Source organism: Panulirus ornatus, chromosome 17 (assembly GCF_036320965.1).
Source record: "Panulirus ornatus isolate Po-2019 chromosome 17, ASM3632096v1, whole genome shotgun sequence".
Taxonomy (NCBI): domain Eukaryota; kingdom Metazoa; phylum Arthropoda; class Malacostraca; order Decapoda; family Palinuridae; genus Panulirus; species Panulirus ornatus.
Window position 1 is genome coordinate 19,856,597 of NC_092240.1, and position 16,961 is coordinate 19,873,557.

At 39.6% G+C, this 16,961-nt stretch overlaps 1 protein-coding gene across 5 annotated transcripts in view; it reads right to left on the reverse strand.

Annotated features, from left to right (window-relative positions):
* Positions 1 to 16,961, reverse strand: part of LOC139754602 (lysosomal alpha-glucosidase-like) — a 328,644-nt gene that overhangs the window by 27,637 nt on the left and 284,046 nt on the right. For all 5 annotated transcript variants that reach the window (XM_071672033.1, XM_071672031.1, XM_071672035.1 and 2 more), the window contains exon 15: positions 11,478 to 11,629. In XM_071672033.1, the coding sequence (XP_071528134.1) occupies positions 11,478 to 11,629 (152 nt within the window). The remainder of the gene's footprint in view (positions 1 to 11,477; positions 11,630 to 16,961) is intronic.

Consider the following 16,961-nt stretch of genomic DNA (forward strand, 5'->3'; position numbering starts at 1 on the left):
CTCTTTTACTCAGCCCATGATGCATATCCTGAGCTGATCATATGAAACAAACAAGGGCCAGGTTCTTTAAATATGTACAGCCCATGAATGGCAGCAAAGTGCACAAGCATCAGCTTTTAAATTGGCCAGTAATGAAGGAAATGGAAGGAAATCAGTTCTATGAGTCATTTCATTTTGTGATGATGATGTGATTAGAGGTGGATATCGTTATCATGTGTTCAGTTTATACCTCAGACATTCTTCATCTGAATCAAAAGTGACAACTCTGAAATATTCTCTTGGAGAACATGTGGACTAGAAGGATTTCAGATATGTGTCATAAGGAATTATGAACTTACTGGTACCTAAGCCTCTCTAACAGCAAAGCAGTAACTTGTAATGGATTCCCTTCAGTAGGCATTACTGGATTTTGTGCTAACTGACAGGAATATAAAGGGGAGGTCGTTAGATATGAACATCCTGGCAAGAGGCATGTTTGAAATTTCTTAGCAGGTGTGAAAGTATGTATTGGTTTTGAGAAAAATGACATTTAGGAAGGAAGTGGTGAAAGTGAGTGAGCTTGGAAATGAAACCTTCATGCAGAGGTACCAAGAGAGACTAAAGGAAGAGTACATGAAACAAATGGGGTGAAAGAAAAGATGAAGGTGTTTAAGGGAGCTGTGATTACATAAGCTGGTGAAACATGTGGCATAAGGATTATGGAATGCGACCACATGAGAAAGGGTAGTGAGTGGTAGAAAGAAGATATCATTTTGATAGTGAAAGGGATAACAGGTATATGTGGATGGTAACCATAATGAAGAAGTATAAGTGACTGGGAGGAGTTAAAGAAAGAGTGGAAGGTGGTCAAGGGAAAGGTAGGGGGTAAACGAAAAATAGGGCAAATGAGAGACTGAATGAGAGTATTAATGAACTTCAGAGAGAATATATGAATAATTATGGAGGGAGATGAAGAGTGTGTGGAGGAAAAGAAAAAATGGGAGTGACAGTGAGGAAAGCAAATGGGGAACAGCTAATAGGTAAAGAAAATATAATACAAGAAAGGAAATGAGTAATTTGAGGGACTGGTAAATGAAAAGGTGGTAAATATGGTTTGTTTGAGAGATGGTAGCACATTCAATGGGAGAATTCTTGCTAACACACCAGAAGAGTAAGGCACGTGTGTGAGTAAATGGGGAGAAGGGTGAGAATTTCTTGGTGAAAGTGAGTCTACATCAAGGATGACTGATACCACAACAGTTGCTTAACCTGTTCATGGCTGTGGTCACGAGTGAGGTAAATACAAAGGTTGTAGGATGAGGGGCAGCTATGCAGTATTCTGGAGACAGGGGAAGGGGGAGAATGGTTTGGGAAGCAAATCAGTTGCTATTTGCAGATGACACAGCTCTTGTGGAAAACTCGAACGAGAACCTCTAAGAGCTAGCGACAGACAGAGGGAGAGTATGTGAAAAGAGAAAGCTCAGAGTTCATGTGATCACAAGTATGGTAATGAGGTGCAGCAGGAAAATAAAACAGGAAAGTCTGATCATAGGTTTGACTGGGAAGGAGTAGGGGAAGTTTGATTCTTTAGGTACCTGGGAGTAGTTTTGGCAGAGGAAGAAACCATGGGAGTTGCACTGAATCACATGGTGAAAGAGTTGGGGATAGGGTACAGGTAACAATAACCCTTATGTGGTGATATGTGTTGGTTTCCATGTACATCTTCATTTTCTCTACACTCGTTTGGTGTTTCCTGTGTTAGAGAGGTAGAACCAGGAACAGACAAAGAAAAGGCTTCATTCACTTACATTCATTCTCAGATTAATGTGTAATGCATTGAAATCACAGCCCTCTATCAACAATCAGGACACACAGACTTTTTCATGGTTTTTCCTGCCTGCTTCACATGCCCTTATTCAGTCCAATGATACCACGACACCTTCTGCATACCATATCATTTCCATTCACTTTACTCTATGCAGAGGATGAAACCATGGGAGTTGCACTGAATCACATGGTGAAAGAGTTGGGCACAAGGAACAATAACCCTTATGTGGTGATATGTGTTGGTTTCCATGTACATCTTCATTTTCTCTATGCTTGTTTGGTGTTTCCTGTGTTAAAGGAACAGGCTTTTTCATGGTTTCCCCTGCCTGCTTCATATGCCCTTGTTCAGTCCAATGATAGCACATCACCTTCTGCATACCACATCATTTCCATTCACTTTACCATATGCAAGCCTCACACACTCCCGCATGTTCAGGCCCTGAGCACTCAAAACCTCTTTTAAACTACAATTCAATCCCTAATTCTGCCTTCCACCTCTCCACACCACTTCTGACACGTACATCCTCTTTGTCAACCTCTCCTTACTCACTCTCTTCATATATCCAAACTATTCAAGCACACCCTCTTCAGCTCTCTTAACCATACTTTTCTTATTACCACACCTCTCGTATCCTATAATTTCTTAATTGACCCTCCTCACCCTCACACAATATATTGTCCTTAAAATATTACACTGAAAATGCACTCCCCCTCTTCTTTACATTCTCGTCTACAGTCCATGCCTCACATCCATACAAATCTGGCATGACTACTATACCTTCATCCATAGTTATCTTTTCCCTCCAAGATAGTGACCTCTCTTTCCATACATTCCCAATACTCCCAGGACCATTGTTTCCTCATTCACATTATGACTTACTTCAGTTCTCATGGCTTTATTTGCTGCTAAGTCCACTCTCAGGTATCTAAAACACTTCACTTCCTCCAAGTTTCTCCATTCAAACTCATGCTCCAACTAACCAGTCACCCTCCAATGCCAATCCTAATAACCTTACTTTTATTTACATTTACTTTCAATTTTCTCCTTTATCACACCTCCCAAAATGAGAAACCAATATCTACAGTTCCTCACTTGAGTCTATTGCCAGCATAATTTCTTCTATACCACCTCACCTCTGCCAGACTGAATACCTACCCTACTTCCTAAAAACTTTGCATTCACTTCCCTCACCATCCTATCCATAAACAGACTGAGCAACCATGGTGACAACACACCCACCGCTGCACACCCACCTTCACCTTTAACCACTCATCTTCCTTTTGACCTACACATGCACATGCCTTACTTTCTTGATGAAATTTCCTCAACACATTTAATAGCTTTCCTTCTACACCATATATACATAACACCCACCATAATGCATCTCTATAAACCCTATCAGATGCTCTCTCCAGATCCATTGATGCCACAAACAAATTTTTATGTCTGACTTAGTATTTCTCACACACATTCTTCAAAGCAAACTCCTTGTCCATACATCATCTACCATTTCCAGTGCCTCATTGTTCATTCCTTGTCTGAAGGTTTGTGCAAGCACTGATCTTCTCAAACACCATTCTCTGATACAACTCACATGGTACGCTCAATAAACCTCAACCACTGTAATGTGAAGTTTCAAATTTATCCCTCTTGCCTTTATACACTAGCAATATGCAGGAATTTTGTTAATCCCTAGGAACTTCACCATAACTCACACATACTTTGAAAATCCTAAATAACCAATCAACAAAACAGTCACCCCTTGCTTCAGAAATTCAGCTTCATTATCATCCACTCTAGCCACCATGCTACATTCCACCTTATGCAACCTCTTCACATCTTTTCTTTTCTCATCAAACTACTTTGCATAACTCTTTCTCTTTACATAAATCCCCTACCTGAACACTTCACATTTGCTACCCTATTGTCAAACACATTCAGAAGTCCTTCAAAGTACTCACACCATCTCCTCTTCACCTCATCTCTGCTTGATACTGCTTTCCTATTTGCCCTCTTCACTGATGTTCTTACTGGTTCCCTTGTTTTTCTTATTCTATTAATTGCCTTCAAAAATATTATCATATTTTGAAACATGGGCATATGGGAAAATGAGTAATGACAGAGATTCTGAAAAATATGAGACCTTTAAAGCTGATAGACAAAAAAATAAGCAAGCTGGGTAGGCATATATGTAAGAAGCCCATTTGATGTGAAACAAATAATGAAAGTATCTCACAAAAGTGAAACATTAACAATAAGCATACCAGCAACAAGGGCACTTAATATAGTATATACAGACCAATCAAAATTAAAATGGAGGGTTTGAGCATGACACTATAAAAAATTGAAGAAATACTGAGGACTATGACAAGCTAGAAACAACAATGATTTTGTTAGATTTCAATTTTGTTCCATGGGAAAAGCATGGATTGGAATATGGATGTAAAACAGAACAAAAAACAGAACAGTGCAGTAGCTGATAAAAGAGCAATTCAACAGGCTAATTAGCTTATCTAATGCCTACAACCAAACACAAATCATGCAAACCAACAAGGAATAATAATTGATATGAATTTCAAAAAATTATACATAATTAATCATGGTCATAAAGGTCACAAAAATGAGTCTTTCTGACCATAATGACTCAAGTGCATACTTACTAAAGTGCTAAAATGGATACAGATAAACAAGAGGAAATAAAAGATGTATGTAAGTCAGGGATCTTTGACTCTGAAAAATAAAGTGGAACAAACTATACAATCTCATACAAGATAAACAAATGGGCACTAAAGCGATAATCCGATAACATTTATTTATCAAAATCAATTTATGCTATTGGACAATTATCCGACCAGTTAACTTCTATTTAGGGTCTACAGTATAATTGTTATTCTTTGTTGTTAATTCTAATTCTTGTAATAGGAAAGTTTAAACTATAACTGGTTATATAAAAGATATACTTTGCTGCTCATTCTATTTTATGTCATTTACGTGAACATATGATAATATGTCATGTGTTATATAAATAAAACATACAACTCAGAAATATTGTTTATTTGTTTCGTATATCCAACATAATCATGCAAAGATTAATTTTCATTATTTTTGTATAGACAAAAATTATTTGGTTTGCAAAATAATACAAACAAATATCAAAAAAAGATTAATCTTCGCCTCACATTTCATGCTAGTAATAGCTCAGCCACCAAACAAGCCATTACTGACTTCCTCCTGGACCCTGGTTCCAACTCTCCCAGTCCCCCATCTCTTCTCTCCCCTATACTGTTCCCATACCGAACAGGTACAGTGCAAGGTTAAGTGGAAGTGGACAAATAAAACACTTCATAAAATTAATAGGACAACCAGACCTAAAAAAGGACAGACTGTCCTTAAAAAGACAGACCTAGAAACCCTGTCACACACTGTGGATTCAGGCGTTCAGTTCTCTAGCTACTCCCTTATGGTCTGATCTCTACAAGTTAACTTACAACAGTACAAGACTACAACAGACCATGGTCTACGGAACACCGAGACAAAGTTCCCAACATTGAGATCACTTCTGTCTCAGGCACTTCTGACTCTCAGCATGACTCTCTGTCTGTGGCAGAGATTCTCAGCCATCTGACAGCCAGGACCAGGAACCTTTCCAAAACCCCTGGCCCCATCTGAAGCACTACTTCAAGCTCAGCCGTCAGGACAAGGACAATAAGTTACTCTATTTTGAGTGCCAAATATGCCACCTGACCAAGAAAACTGTTAAGAGGCCATGTCACCAGCCTTAATAATCCAAAGTCCAAGATAAGGCTCAGGCATTCTTCAATGACCAGGGGAGGAGCCCTCAGATCGGCAATGCCATTAAGAAGGCACTGGGCAGGAGGCTGGTGGTCCCTGTCAAGACAAGGTGGAATGCCTTGTACCACTCAATCATCAGCCTTAACAACATCCTGGCCACCAAGAAGGCTGACCTCAACAGGTTCCTTAACTGCTCAGACAACCTCTCAGCATTCAATGACCAGGACATGCTTTCCTGAGGGAGTGGGTCAAAAGTCATGTCCCATGTGGCTATCGCCCTCGACAACATCCAGAGGGAGAAGAACAACTACCTTGGAATCCTCCTTTCCACAGTGGCCACCACCCTCATGAAGCTCAGGAACATGAGGAACAGCTTGGCCATCTGCAAGCCACTAGTTGATGCCCTGGTAGCAGCCATCACCACATGGTTCAAGCACCACCTGAACGACTGGGACTGACAGCTGGCAGTTGCCTTCCACCCAAAGTTCCGGCTCCACTGGTTGCACAGGTTCGACAGCAACCTAACGATCTCTGTCAAGGATGTCAAGGAGTACAAGGTTGAGACAGCACTGAGGGACCAGAACAGTAATAGCTGGGTGGATGGTCGCAGGCCCAAGTACCAGTGGCAAGCAGGCCAAGCAACTGTTGACACCTGGCTGGACACTGATGGGAAGGAGGGCATGGCCGACTCTGACTTCATGGGAAAGGAGATCTTCACCAACCTCTTCCTAAAGTAAAGCAAGCCCATTCCATCCTCTACCACAGTGGAATGGCTTTTCTCTCTCAGCAAGGACATCTTGAGGCCCAAGAGGTCAAGACTGTCAGCTGGGCCTAAATGAATGGCAACCACCACATATTGTGAGTGTGTGACTCAAACTCTAAAAAGACTCACTGTCATAATGTGATTATCATACCATCTTGAGTACTTACTTCTTTTTTTACATTTTGAGTTGACAAATTGATAATTCTGAGTTTATAGATAAATGTTGTACCGTATGGTATGCAAAATAGTTTAATAAATGTACTTAAGTTTCAAACTTACCTTTAGTTTCTGCGGTAGTAATTATTTGGTAAATCTAAATTAAGTTCATGATATTGGTTTAGTTCCAAGGGTTTCAAAACCATTTCTAAATAGGAATCTAAAAAATTATTAAGCAAAAAATGTGCAACACTTGTTAAAAATGCTTACTTATTCTTGAATTTAACATGAATAAGCATTTTCTAAGGATTTGCAGCCTTTTTCCTTTTTTTTTTTAACATTCTAATTAATAAAGTTATTGTTGTCAGATTTTTGTTAACTTCTGATAATTAGGTACTAAAAGTCATTGGATTATCGATATTGGACTCAAAAACTTGGATATTGGATTATTATTCTCAAAGTTAACTTTTTAGTTATCAGTATCCAACACTACAAATCATGAACAGTCAGAATACCAAGTAAGCAAACACAAACATGGCAATCTTCTAACAACACATAAATATAATGACAGTGTACATATATGGGATGTTAAAATGGAAACATTTGAAGACCTTCCCTGCTCATTCTGATCCAGTCAGTGCTGTCAACTTTACCCGAGATGGAACCCTCATCGTCTCTGGCAGCTATTATGGTATTTGTCATATCTGGGATACCACATCTGGCCAATGTCTTAAAACACACATCGATGATGATAATCCACAAGTTTCTTTTGTTAAATTCTCTCCAAATGGCTAGTACATCCTAGCTGCCACACTCGACAACACCTTAAAAGTCCTTCAAAGGAACAGGGGTTTAATGAGCATTGCAGTAGCTTGTTACTGCTATCACTTTTCTACCTTTCTCATACTTATGTTATATGTGGTGTTCAGTTTGCATTTTCTTAGAAAAGAAACAGTTGGAGTGATAGTCTGTACATGTGCAGAGAAAAAACCGTATTTCATATGTTTCCCTCCTGGTTCATTTGCATGATAGCCCATTAGACAGTATGGAACATGTTCTGGAATCAGTGGTTTGAAATTATTCTCCGTTTTACTTTTTTCTATACAGTTATACATTATTCTGAATATCTGTACTTCACTGTCTGAGATCTTCCTCTTGGGTGTATTTATTGTATGAGCTATATCATTCTTATCCCTGGGGAAGGGAGAAAGAATACTTCCCTATTCCCTGTGTGTCGTAAAAGGCGACCAAAAGGGGAGAGAGCAAGGGACTGGAAATCCTCCACCCCTGTTTTTGATTTTCCAAAAGAAGGAACAGGAAAGGGGACCAAATCAGGATATTCCCTCTAAGGCTCAGTTCTCTGTTCTTAATGCTACCTCACTGACGTGGGAAATGGCAAATATGTAAGAAAAAAATAAATCATTTATTTTCTTAAATTCACATTATAGTTTGTCACTGTCTCCCGCATTAACAAGGAAGCACAGGGGAAACAGATGAAAGAATGGCCCAACCCACCCACATACACATGTATATACACACACGTCCACACATGCACATATACATACCGATACATTTCAACGTGTACATAAACATACATACAAAGACATATACATAATTCATACTTGCTGCCTTTATTCATTCCCGTCGCCATCCCGCCACACATGAAATGACACTCCCCTCCCACCGCACGCATGCGAGGTAGCGTTAGGAAAAGACAACAAAAGCCACATTCGTTCACTCTCAGTGTCTAGCTGCCATGTATAATGCACCGAAACCACAGCTCTCTTTCCACATCCAGGCCCCACAAAACTTTCCATGGTTTACCCCAGACACTTTACATGCCCTGGTTCAATCCATTGACAGCACATCGACCCCGGTATACCACATCATTCCAATTCACTATTCCTTGCATGCCTTTCACCTTCCTGCATGTTCAGGCCCTGATTGCTCAAAATCTTTTTCACTCCATCCGTCCACCTCCAATTTGGTCTCCCACTTCTTCTTGTTCCCTCCACCTCAGATACATAAATCCTTTTTGTCAATCTTTACTCACTCATTCTCTCCATGTGACCAATCCATTTCAACACACCCACTTCTGCTCTCTCAACCACACTCTTTTTATTACCCAACATCCCTCTTACCCTTTCATTACTTACTCGATTAAACCCATGGTTCCATCCGCTGCTAAATCCACTCCCAGATATCAAAAACACTTCACTTCCTCCAGTTTTTCTCCATTCAAACTTACCTCCCAACTGACTTGTCCCTCAACCCTACTGTACCTAATAACCTTGCTCTTATTCACATTTACTCTCAGATTTCTTCTTTCACACACTTTACCAAACTCAGTCACCAGCTTCTGCAGTTTCTCACCCGAATCAGCCACCAGCACTGTATCATCAGCGAACAACCTTACTCACTTCCCAAGCAAACTACACACTTGCCCCTCTCTCCAAAACTCTTGCATTCACCTCCCTAACAACCCTGTCCATAAACAAATTAAACAACCATGGAGACATCACGCACCCCTCCTACAAACCGACATTCACTGGGAACAAATCACTTTCCTCTCTTCTTACTCATACAGATGCCTTACATCCTCTCTTCCTACTTGTCCAGATGCCTTACATCCTTGATAAAAACTTTTCACTGCTTCTAGCAAATTGCCTCCCACACCATATACTCTTAATACCTTCGACAGAGCATCTCTATCAACTCTATCATATGTCTTCTCCAGATCCATAAATGCTACATACAAATCCATTTGCTTTTCTAAGTATTTTTCACATACCTTCTTTGAAGCAAACACCTGGTCCACACATCCTCTACCACTTCTGAAACCACACTGCTCTTCCCCAATCTGCTGCTCTGTACATGCCTTTACCCTCTCAATCCACACCCTCCCATACAATTTCCCAGGAATCCTTAACAAACTTATACCTCTGTAATTTGAACACTCATCTTTATCCCCTTTGCCTTTGTACAATGGAACTATGTATGCATTCCGCCAATCCTCAGGCACTTCACCATTAGCCATACATACACTGAATATCCTCATCAACCAGTCAACAACACAGTCACCCCCTTTTTTAATAAATTCCACTGTAATACCATCCAAACCCGCTGCCTTGCTGGCTTTCATCTTCCGCAAAGCTTTCACTACTTCTTCTCTCTTCAACAAACCATTTGGGTGATTTTTGCAGAGAAATAGTGCAAATGAGTGGGAGATGTATAAAAGTAAGAGGCAAGATGTCAGAAGAAAGGTGCAAGAGGTGAAAAAGAGGGCAAATGAGAGTTGGGGCGAGACAGTATCATTAAATTTTAGGGAGAATAAAAAGATGTTTTGGAAGGAGGTAAATAAAGTGCGTAAGACAAGAGAAACAAATGGGAACATCGGTGAAAAGGGCTAATGGGGAGGTAATAACAAGTAGTGGTGATGTGAGAAAGAGATGGAGTGAGTATTTTGGAGGTTTGTTGAAAGTGTTAGATGATAGAGTGGCAGATATAGGGTGTTTTGGTCGAGGTGGTGTGCAAAGTGAGAGGGTCAAAAAAATAAATATATACATATATATATCTTATATTATACTTGATTGCCATTTCCCACATCAGTGAGACAGTGCCAGGAAACAGATGAAGAATAGCCCATCCACTCATATACACATATATATACATAAATGCCCATACACACACATATACATACATATACATATCAACATATACACGTATACATACGTATTCATACAAATATACATGCTTATAAATATGTACATATTCATACTTGCTTGCCCTCATCCATTTCTATTGCTACCACATCCCATGGGGAAACAGCATTGCTACCCTCTGCTTCAGCGAGGTAGCGCCAGGAAAACAGACAAAAAAAGGCCACATTTGTTCACTCTCAGTCTCTAGCTGTCATGTGTAATGCACCGAAACACAGCTACCTATCTACATCCAGGCCCCACAAAACTTTCCATGGGTTACCCAAGATGCTTCACATGGCCTGGTTCAGTCCATTGATAGCATGTTGACCCTAGTACACCACATAGTTCCAATTCACTCTATTCCTTGCATGTCTCTCCACCTTCCTGTATGTTCAGACTCCAATCACTCAAAATCTTTTTCACTCTATCCTTCCACCTCCAATTTGGTCTCCCACTTCTCCTTGTTCCCTCCACCTCTGACACATAAATCCTGTTTGTCAATCTTTCCTCACTCATTCTCTCCATATGACCAAACCACTCAACAAACCCCCTTCTGCTCTCTCAACCACACTCTTTTTATTTCCACACATCTCTCTCACCCTATTAATACTTACTCGATCAAACCACCTCACACCACATACTGTCCTCAAACATTTCATATACAACACATCCACCCTTCTCTATACAACTCTATCCATAGCCCATGCCTCTCCAAATATTGTTGGAACTACTATTCCTTCAAACATACCCAATTTTGCTCTCCTAAATATTGTTCTCTCTTTCCACACATTCTTCAATGCTCCCAGAACCTTTGGCCGCTCCCCCACCCTTTGACTCATTTCCACTTCCATGGTTCCATTCACTGCAAAGTCCATTCCTAGATATCTAAAACATTTCACATCCTCCAATTTTTCTCCATTCAAACTTACATCTCAATCAACTTGTCCCTCAACCCTAGTGAACCTAATAACCATGCTTTTATTCACATTTACTTTCAACTTTCTCCTTTCACACACTTTTCCAAACTCAGTCATGAACTTCTGCAGTTTCTCCCACGAATCAGCCACTAGAGCAGTATCATTGGCAAACAACAACTTTCTCATTTCCAAGGCCCTCCATCCCCGACATACTGCATGCTCGCCCCTCTCTCTAAAACTCTTGCTTTTACCTCCCTAACCACCCCATCCATAAATATTTAATAAGGAGACAGATAATAGCAAAGAAACTGAAGAATTCAATGGGAAGTGATTAAACTTACAAAGGCATCATCTGTATTGTGGTTTCTGGAGAACGGATAAAATGAACCCAGCTGCATCCACCGTAAACAAAGGTCAGCTGTCGTATTGCCATTGAATCCACAAATATCAGCACCAACCATTGGTATACCAAACATATTGAAGTTCAAAACTCCTGAAACATAACATAAAAATTATATAAAATTATTGAATTTGTTTCAAAATACAAGAGATACTGCTCATTACACTGAACACTTTCATAAGACCCTTTCTTTATCACTGTTTGCTAATCTTTCTTCCTAACAGGATTCAGGAAGTGAAGAGGGATATGAGACTGCCCATCACTTTGCAATAATACTCAGGCACAATCTTGATGACAAACTGTACTACACCCATCATCTACCAAAAGGAAAATTCACCTTATGGAACCTATTGTTTGCCAATAACTCCCTGTTGTTGCATCATGAACCTGGAGCCATACACTTGCCATATGAACAAATCAGTCCATACCCCACTCTATCTTTGTTTAAAGAAGTGTCCTGTAAGAGGTATTCATATTTTGCAAGGGAACACTGGGTAGGTCTTTTACCTCTATAATAAGTTGTTGTATCTGAGGATTCCATACCAACCACATTGCTAAATATAGGGACCTTTCCTCTTTGGGATTTTTCCACTTTTATTTGGGAGTCAAGTTAAGCAAGACACTTTGATGGTCTGATCTCAATCCACCAGACAGCTCTCTGTCTGACAGAACTGTTGTTTTACCCATGGCATACCTCTCTGGGACTGTTGGTGTTTTTAGCAATTGTTTTCTGGGCTTCTCTCAGACCAAATGATTCAAGCCAAGATCGAATGATGATCTAATGGTCCTTCCAAAGAACTACTGTTTTCCAGAAAGTCCCTCACAAGGACCATCACCTTCAAATAGTCTATAAGCAATGACAGTTGCCTGTCTTTGGCCTTCCTTCTCAGATGTTACCCATCTAAATGTCTGTTTCAGCACTTCTTCATATGAAATTCAGACTTTCTAGACAATCCTTCACATGGGCCACTGCCCTTAATAATGGTCATTCTGACAGACTACTAGTTGTCCTCATGACGACAGTTACCCTTCTTTTTGGCCCATCACAAGGATCGTTACTTTTTCACCAAGCATACAGAGAATTCTATCCTTTCTGACAGTCTCTCATGTGAATCACTGTTTTTCTCAATGGTCCTTTACAAAGATGACTGCACAATGCATAAGTTCTATACATGCTTGAAATGTTACCTTTCCTGGAGGTCCTTCACACAGGTTATTGACTTGCCTATCACTTCTTTAGGCATACAATTGCCTTTACTTATGTTCTAACTAATGGATTTCCCCTCTTATCAGTTCCTCTCTTGGACTGGTTTTTGTTATATTGATTCTTGCTTTGAGTTTTCTCTTGCCTACAGGTCCTTTATATGACAGTTGATTCATCTCTCAGCCTATTTCCTTTTTTCATAATTCATTTCTCAGCTTAAACTAAGAGATCAACATGTTCAACATTCATTTAAGACTATTTTTCTTATTTGTCCTGTAGGGTCTTCTTGTTTCCTCTAATTTCCTACTATGCTTTTGGTTATCTATGGGGTACAGAAAGGGTATTTAATAGTAATCGATATTTAAACTTGAAATTTCTTCTGTCTCTTTATAATGATACCTTCTGTTTCATCTGTACCCTAGCTCTCTTCTGTGTATATAATGATAGAGCTGCTTGTTCAACGGTAGCCTATCCTTAATGTGTGTTCAGGAAACCTGCTACAAGATTCTATTAAATACCTGCAAGATAGTGACTGTGCTTCACATGATTAGTTCATTATTGAAGGTTCTCTGATCTATGATGCTGTGAGACTAATTACTTCTAGAGCCAAAGGAGTTGGATTCATTACCAAACCTCATTCAACACAGAAGACCAAATTGAACTATCTTTACCTGTAAAACAAAAAGGAGACTTGATCTCAGCAGCACACAGTTTAGTGCAGAGGTTATCCTGATGTGTCTGTGGGCCTGACCATTCCCGGGGAGTGGTTTAGCTACCACCCTGATTTGATATGAGGAATGGCAAAGAAACTCTCCTAAATATTAAACCAACAAGGTGCATATAACTCAATCATTCACTTCACGGTACCCGTTAAATGGAAGAAGGCACGTCCAATTCTATTTTATGACTTGCAAACCTGAAAAAGGGATAAGTTGCTCTTTCAAAGCAACCTCACCCTAACACATACAAAATTCAGGGAACATGCTCCTCAGCCATAAATCTAACTGGTGTGGAAAGCTTTGCCATGCACATCTTCATACCTGATTTCTTTTTATGCAACAATAAGTTCCCAATTTCTTTTACATTTTTCAGCTATAAAATGGACGCCTTATCAGTGTTGCCCTACTTCAGAGACTTTTCCACAAGTATAGATTCTGTAAGTTCTTTAAGAGTCAAAAGTCTAGATAACACTTCAACCCTTTTCTACATTTCAGTATCATCCAGTAGGGAAATTTCATGCTTATCCTTTACTATTACTAAGGTTTCCAGACCCTGACTCTTCTATCTTCCACTACAAGGGAGGAAGAAATTGGAGAAGTGAAAAATTAGTACCAGCTGATCATCACTTACTATATCATGACATTTGTTTTTATGTACTAAAAGTGTTTTGCTACCATTTCTTGATCTTACAGTTCCCAAAACTGGTGGATTTCATTCTAAGAAATTTGTCAGTGTACTTAATACAGCATTGGAATTATGAAGTATGCTGATTCTCCACAGCCAGCTCAGCAGATCAACCATTGTGAAGTCTGTAAGTTTTTCGGATACCAACCTTACATAATAACAAGTGCCATAATTCTGACTGACAGCCTGTAAACACTTTTTAATTCATGTCAAATGGTCAAAGGAGGGTCTTTCTCAATACCTTTGTTAGGATTTCAGTATACTGCAAGGTACCTTTCCTCCATGATCACTGCAACGCAGTCTCTTCTTAATCCACTCAAGAAACCAGTCTTCACAACTAGGACCAACTTTGGTCTTGCCTTCGTGGTAAGATCTTGGCTGGTTAAAGGTGATGCCTCCCCTTCAAGTTAGATTTCTCAGAAGTGCATCTGTGTTATCTTCAAGACTGCACCACTACTCTCATTCATTTTAATAGTTTTATTATTACATCAGAAGAAGCATGTTTTAAGGATTCAACAGTGTATCACCTTAATAAATCCATTTCTTTCTAAACATTTAGTTTTAATATCTGATATAGTTCTAAAATGCAAAAACTGAGTCTTTTAACATAAAGGGACTGAACTTGACAACCACAATGTTCAAAAACTGCCTATGGAGTTATGAAGTGTGATGCTGGATAAGCTTTTTCCCTCATAATAAATTCTTTTGATTACTTTCTTCTCAAAATGGTTTACTTATGCTTTGTGGTTTCTCCCAGACAATATATTCTGCTGTTTGTATGGCATTTGACAAGCACCTCATTGTTAACCATAATCTTTCACTTAATTTCTTTGAGTTTGACAGTTTCCCACCATCCACTATTCTGGTATGTTTTCATATCCCTCAGTCATTGGCCAAATTGTATTAGGATGTAAAAAAAAAACTCTGAATGTGTGAAAAGGCACTTTCTTCCTACAGGGGAGGCCATGGGAGAGGCCTATACTTTCCTTCCCATCCTTCATTTCTCTCATTACTCTCTTCTACTTTCTGCAGCACTATTTGTAATTTCATTGAAATTAGCTGTAGTTTGCACAGGTATTTTATGGTTCTATAATCATAAAGTAGACAGTCAAGGAAGAGTAGCAAACAGTGGGTCACATAAAGTGGACATGCTTCTACAGATCAAGTTGTGAGTAAACTCCTGCACCTTACTGAGATTATGTCAAAGTATTATCTCAAAGGGAGTGGAGCTCTTATATTATCAAAATTTTGCATTACAGATATAAATATAATATCTACATTCAGCCACAATGAAACCTCCAATTTCCCTGAGCATTCTTCAAAAATATTTCTAAATAAAATTTTTCATCATCTTCACTATGAGTATCGAACAACTAAGGCAATATAACAGCCTTGTCACACATAAACTTTAATATCAAACCAATGGCTTTATCTACTGTGTCAGATAAGTCTTTTCATATTCATATGTGGAAGGTTTGTTTAATGTGTTTGATGACAGAGTGGCAGATATAGGGTGTCTTGGTCGAGGTGGTGTGCAAAGTGAGAGGCTTAGGGAAAATGATTTGGTAAATAGAGAAGAGGTAGTAAAAGCTTTACGGAAGATGAAAGCCGGCAAAGCAGCAGGTTTGGATGGCATTGCAGTGGAATTTATTAAAAAAGGGGGTGACTGTATTGTTGACTGGTTGGTAAGGTTATTTAATGTATGTATGATTCATGGTGAGGTGCCTGAGGATTGGCGGAATGCTTGCATAGTGCCATTGTACAAAGGCAAAAGGGATAAGAGTGAGTGCTCAAATTACAGAGGTATAAGTTTGTTGAGTATTCCTGGTAAATTATATGGGAGGGTATTGATTGAGAGGGTGAAGGCATGTACGGAGCATCAGATTGGGGAAGAGCAGTGTGGTTTCAGAAGTGGTAGAGGATGTGTGGATCAGGTGTTTGCTTTGAAGAATGTATGCGAGAAATACTTAGAAAAACAAATGGATTTCTATGTAGCATTTATGGATCTGGAGAAGGCATATGATAAAGTTGATAGAGATGCTCTGTGGAAGGTATTAAGAATATATGGTGTGGGAGGCTAGTTGTTAGAAGCAGTGAAAAGTTTTTATCCAGGATGTACGGCATGTGTACGTGTAGGAAGAGAGGAAAGTGATTGGTTCTCAGTGAATGAAGGTTTGTGGCAGGGGTGTGTGATGTCTCCATGGTTGTTTAATTTGTTTATGGATGGGGTTGTTAGGGAGATGAATGGAAGAGTTTTGGAAAGAGGGGCAAGTATGCAGTCTGTTGTGGATGAGAGAGCTTGGGAAGTGGGTCAGGTGTTGTTCGCTGATGATACAGCGCTGGTGGCTGATTCATGTAAGAAACTGCAGAAGCTGTTGACTAAGTTTGGTAATGTGTGTGAAAGAAGAAAGTTAAGAGTAAATGTGAATAAGAGCAAGGTTATCAGGTACAGTAGGGTTGAGGGTCAAGTCAATTGGGAGGTAAGTTTGAATGGAGAAAAGCTGGAGGAAGTGAAGTGTTTTAGATATCTGGGAGTGGATCTGGCAGCAGATGGAACCATGGAAGCGGAAGTGAATCACAGGGTGGGGGAGGGGGCGAAAATTCTGGGAGCCTTGAAGAATGTTTGGAAGTCGAGAACATTATCTCGGAAAGCAAAAATGGGTATGTTTGAAGGAATAGTGGTTCCAACAATGTTGTATGGTTGCGAGGTGTGGGCTATGGATAGAGTTGTGCGCAGGAGGGTGGATGTGCTGGAAATGAGATGTTTGAGGACAATATGTGGTGTGAGGTGGTTCGATCGAGTAAGTAATGTAAGGG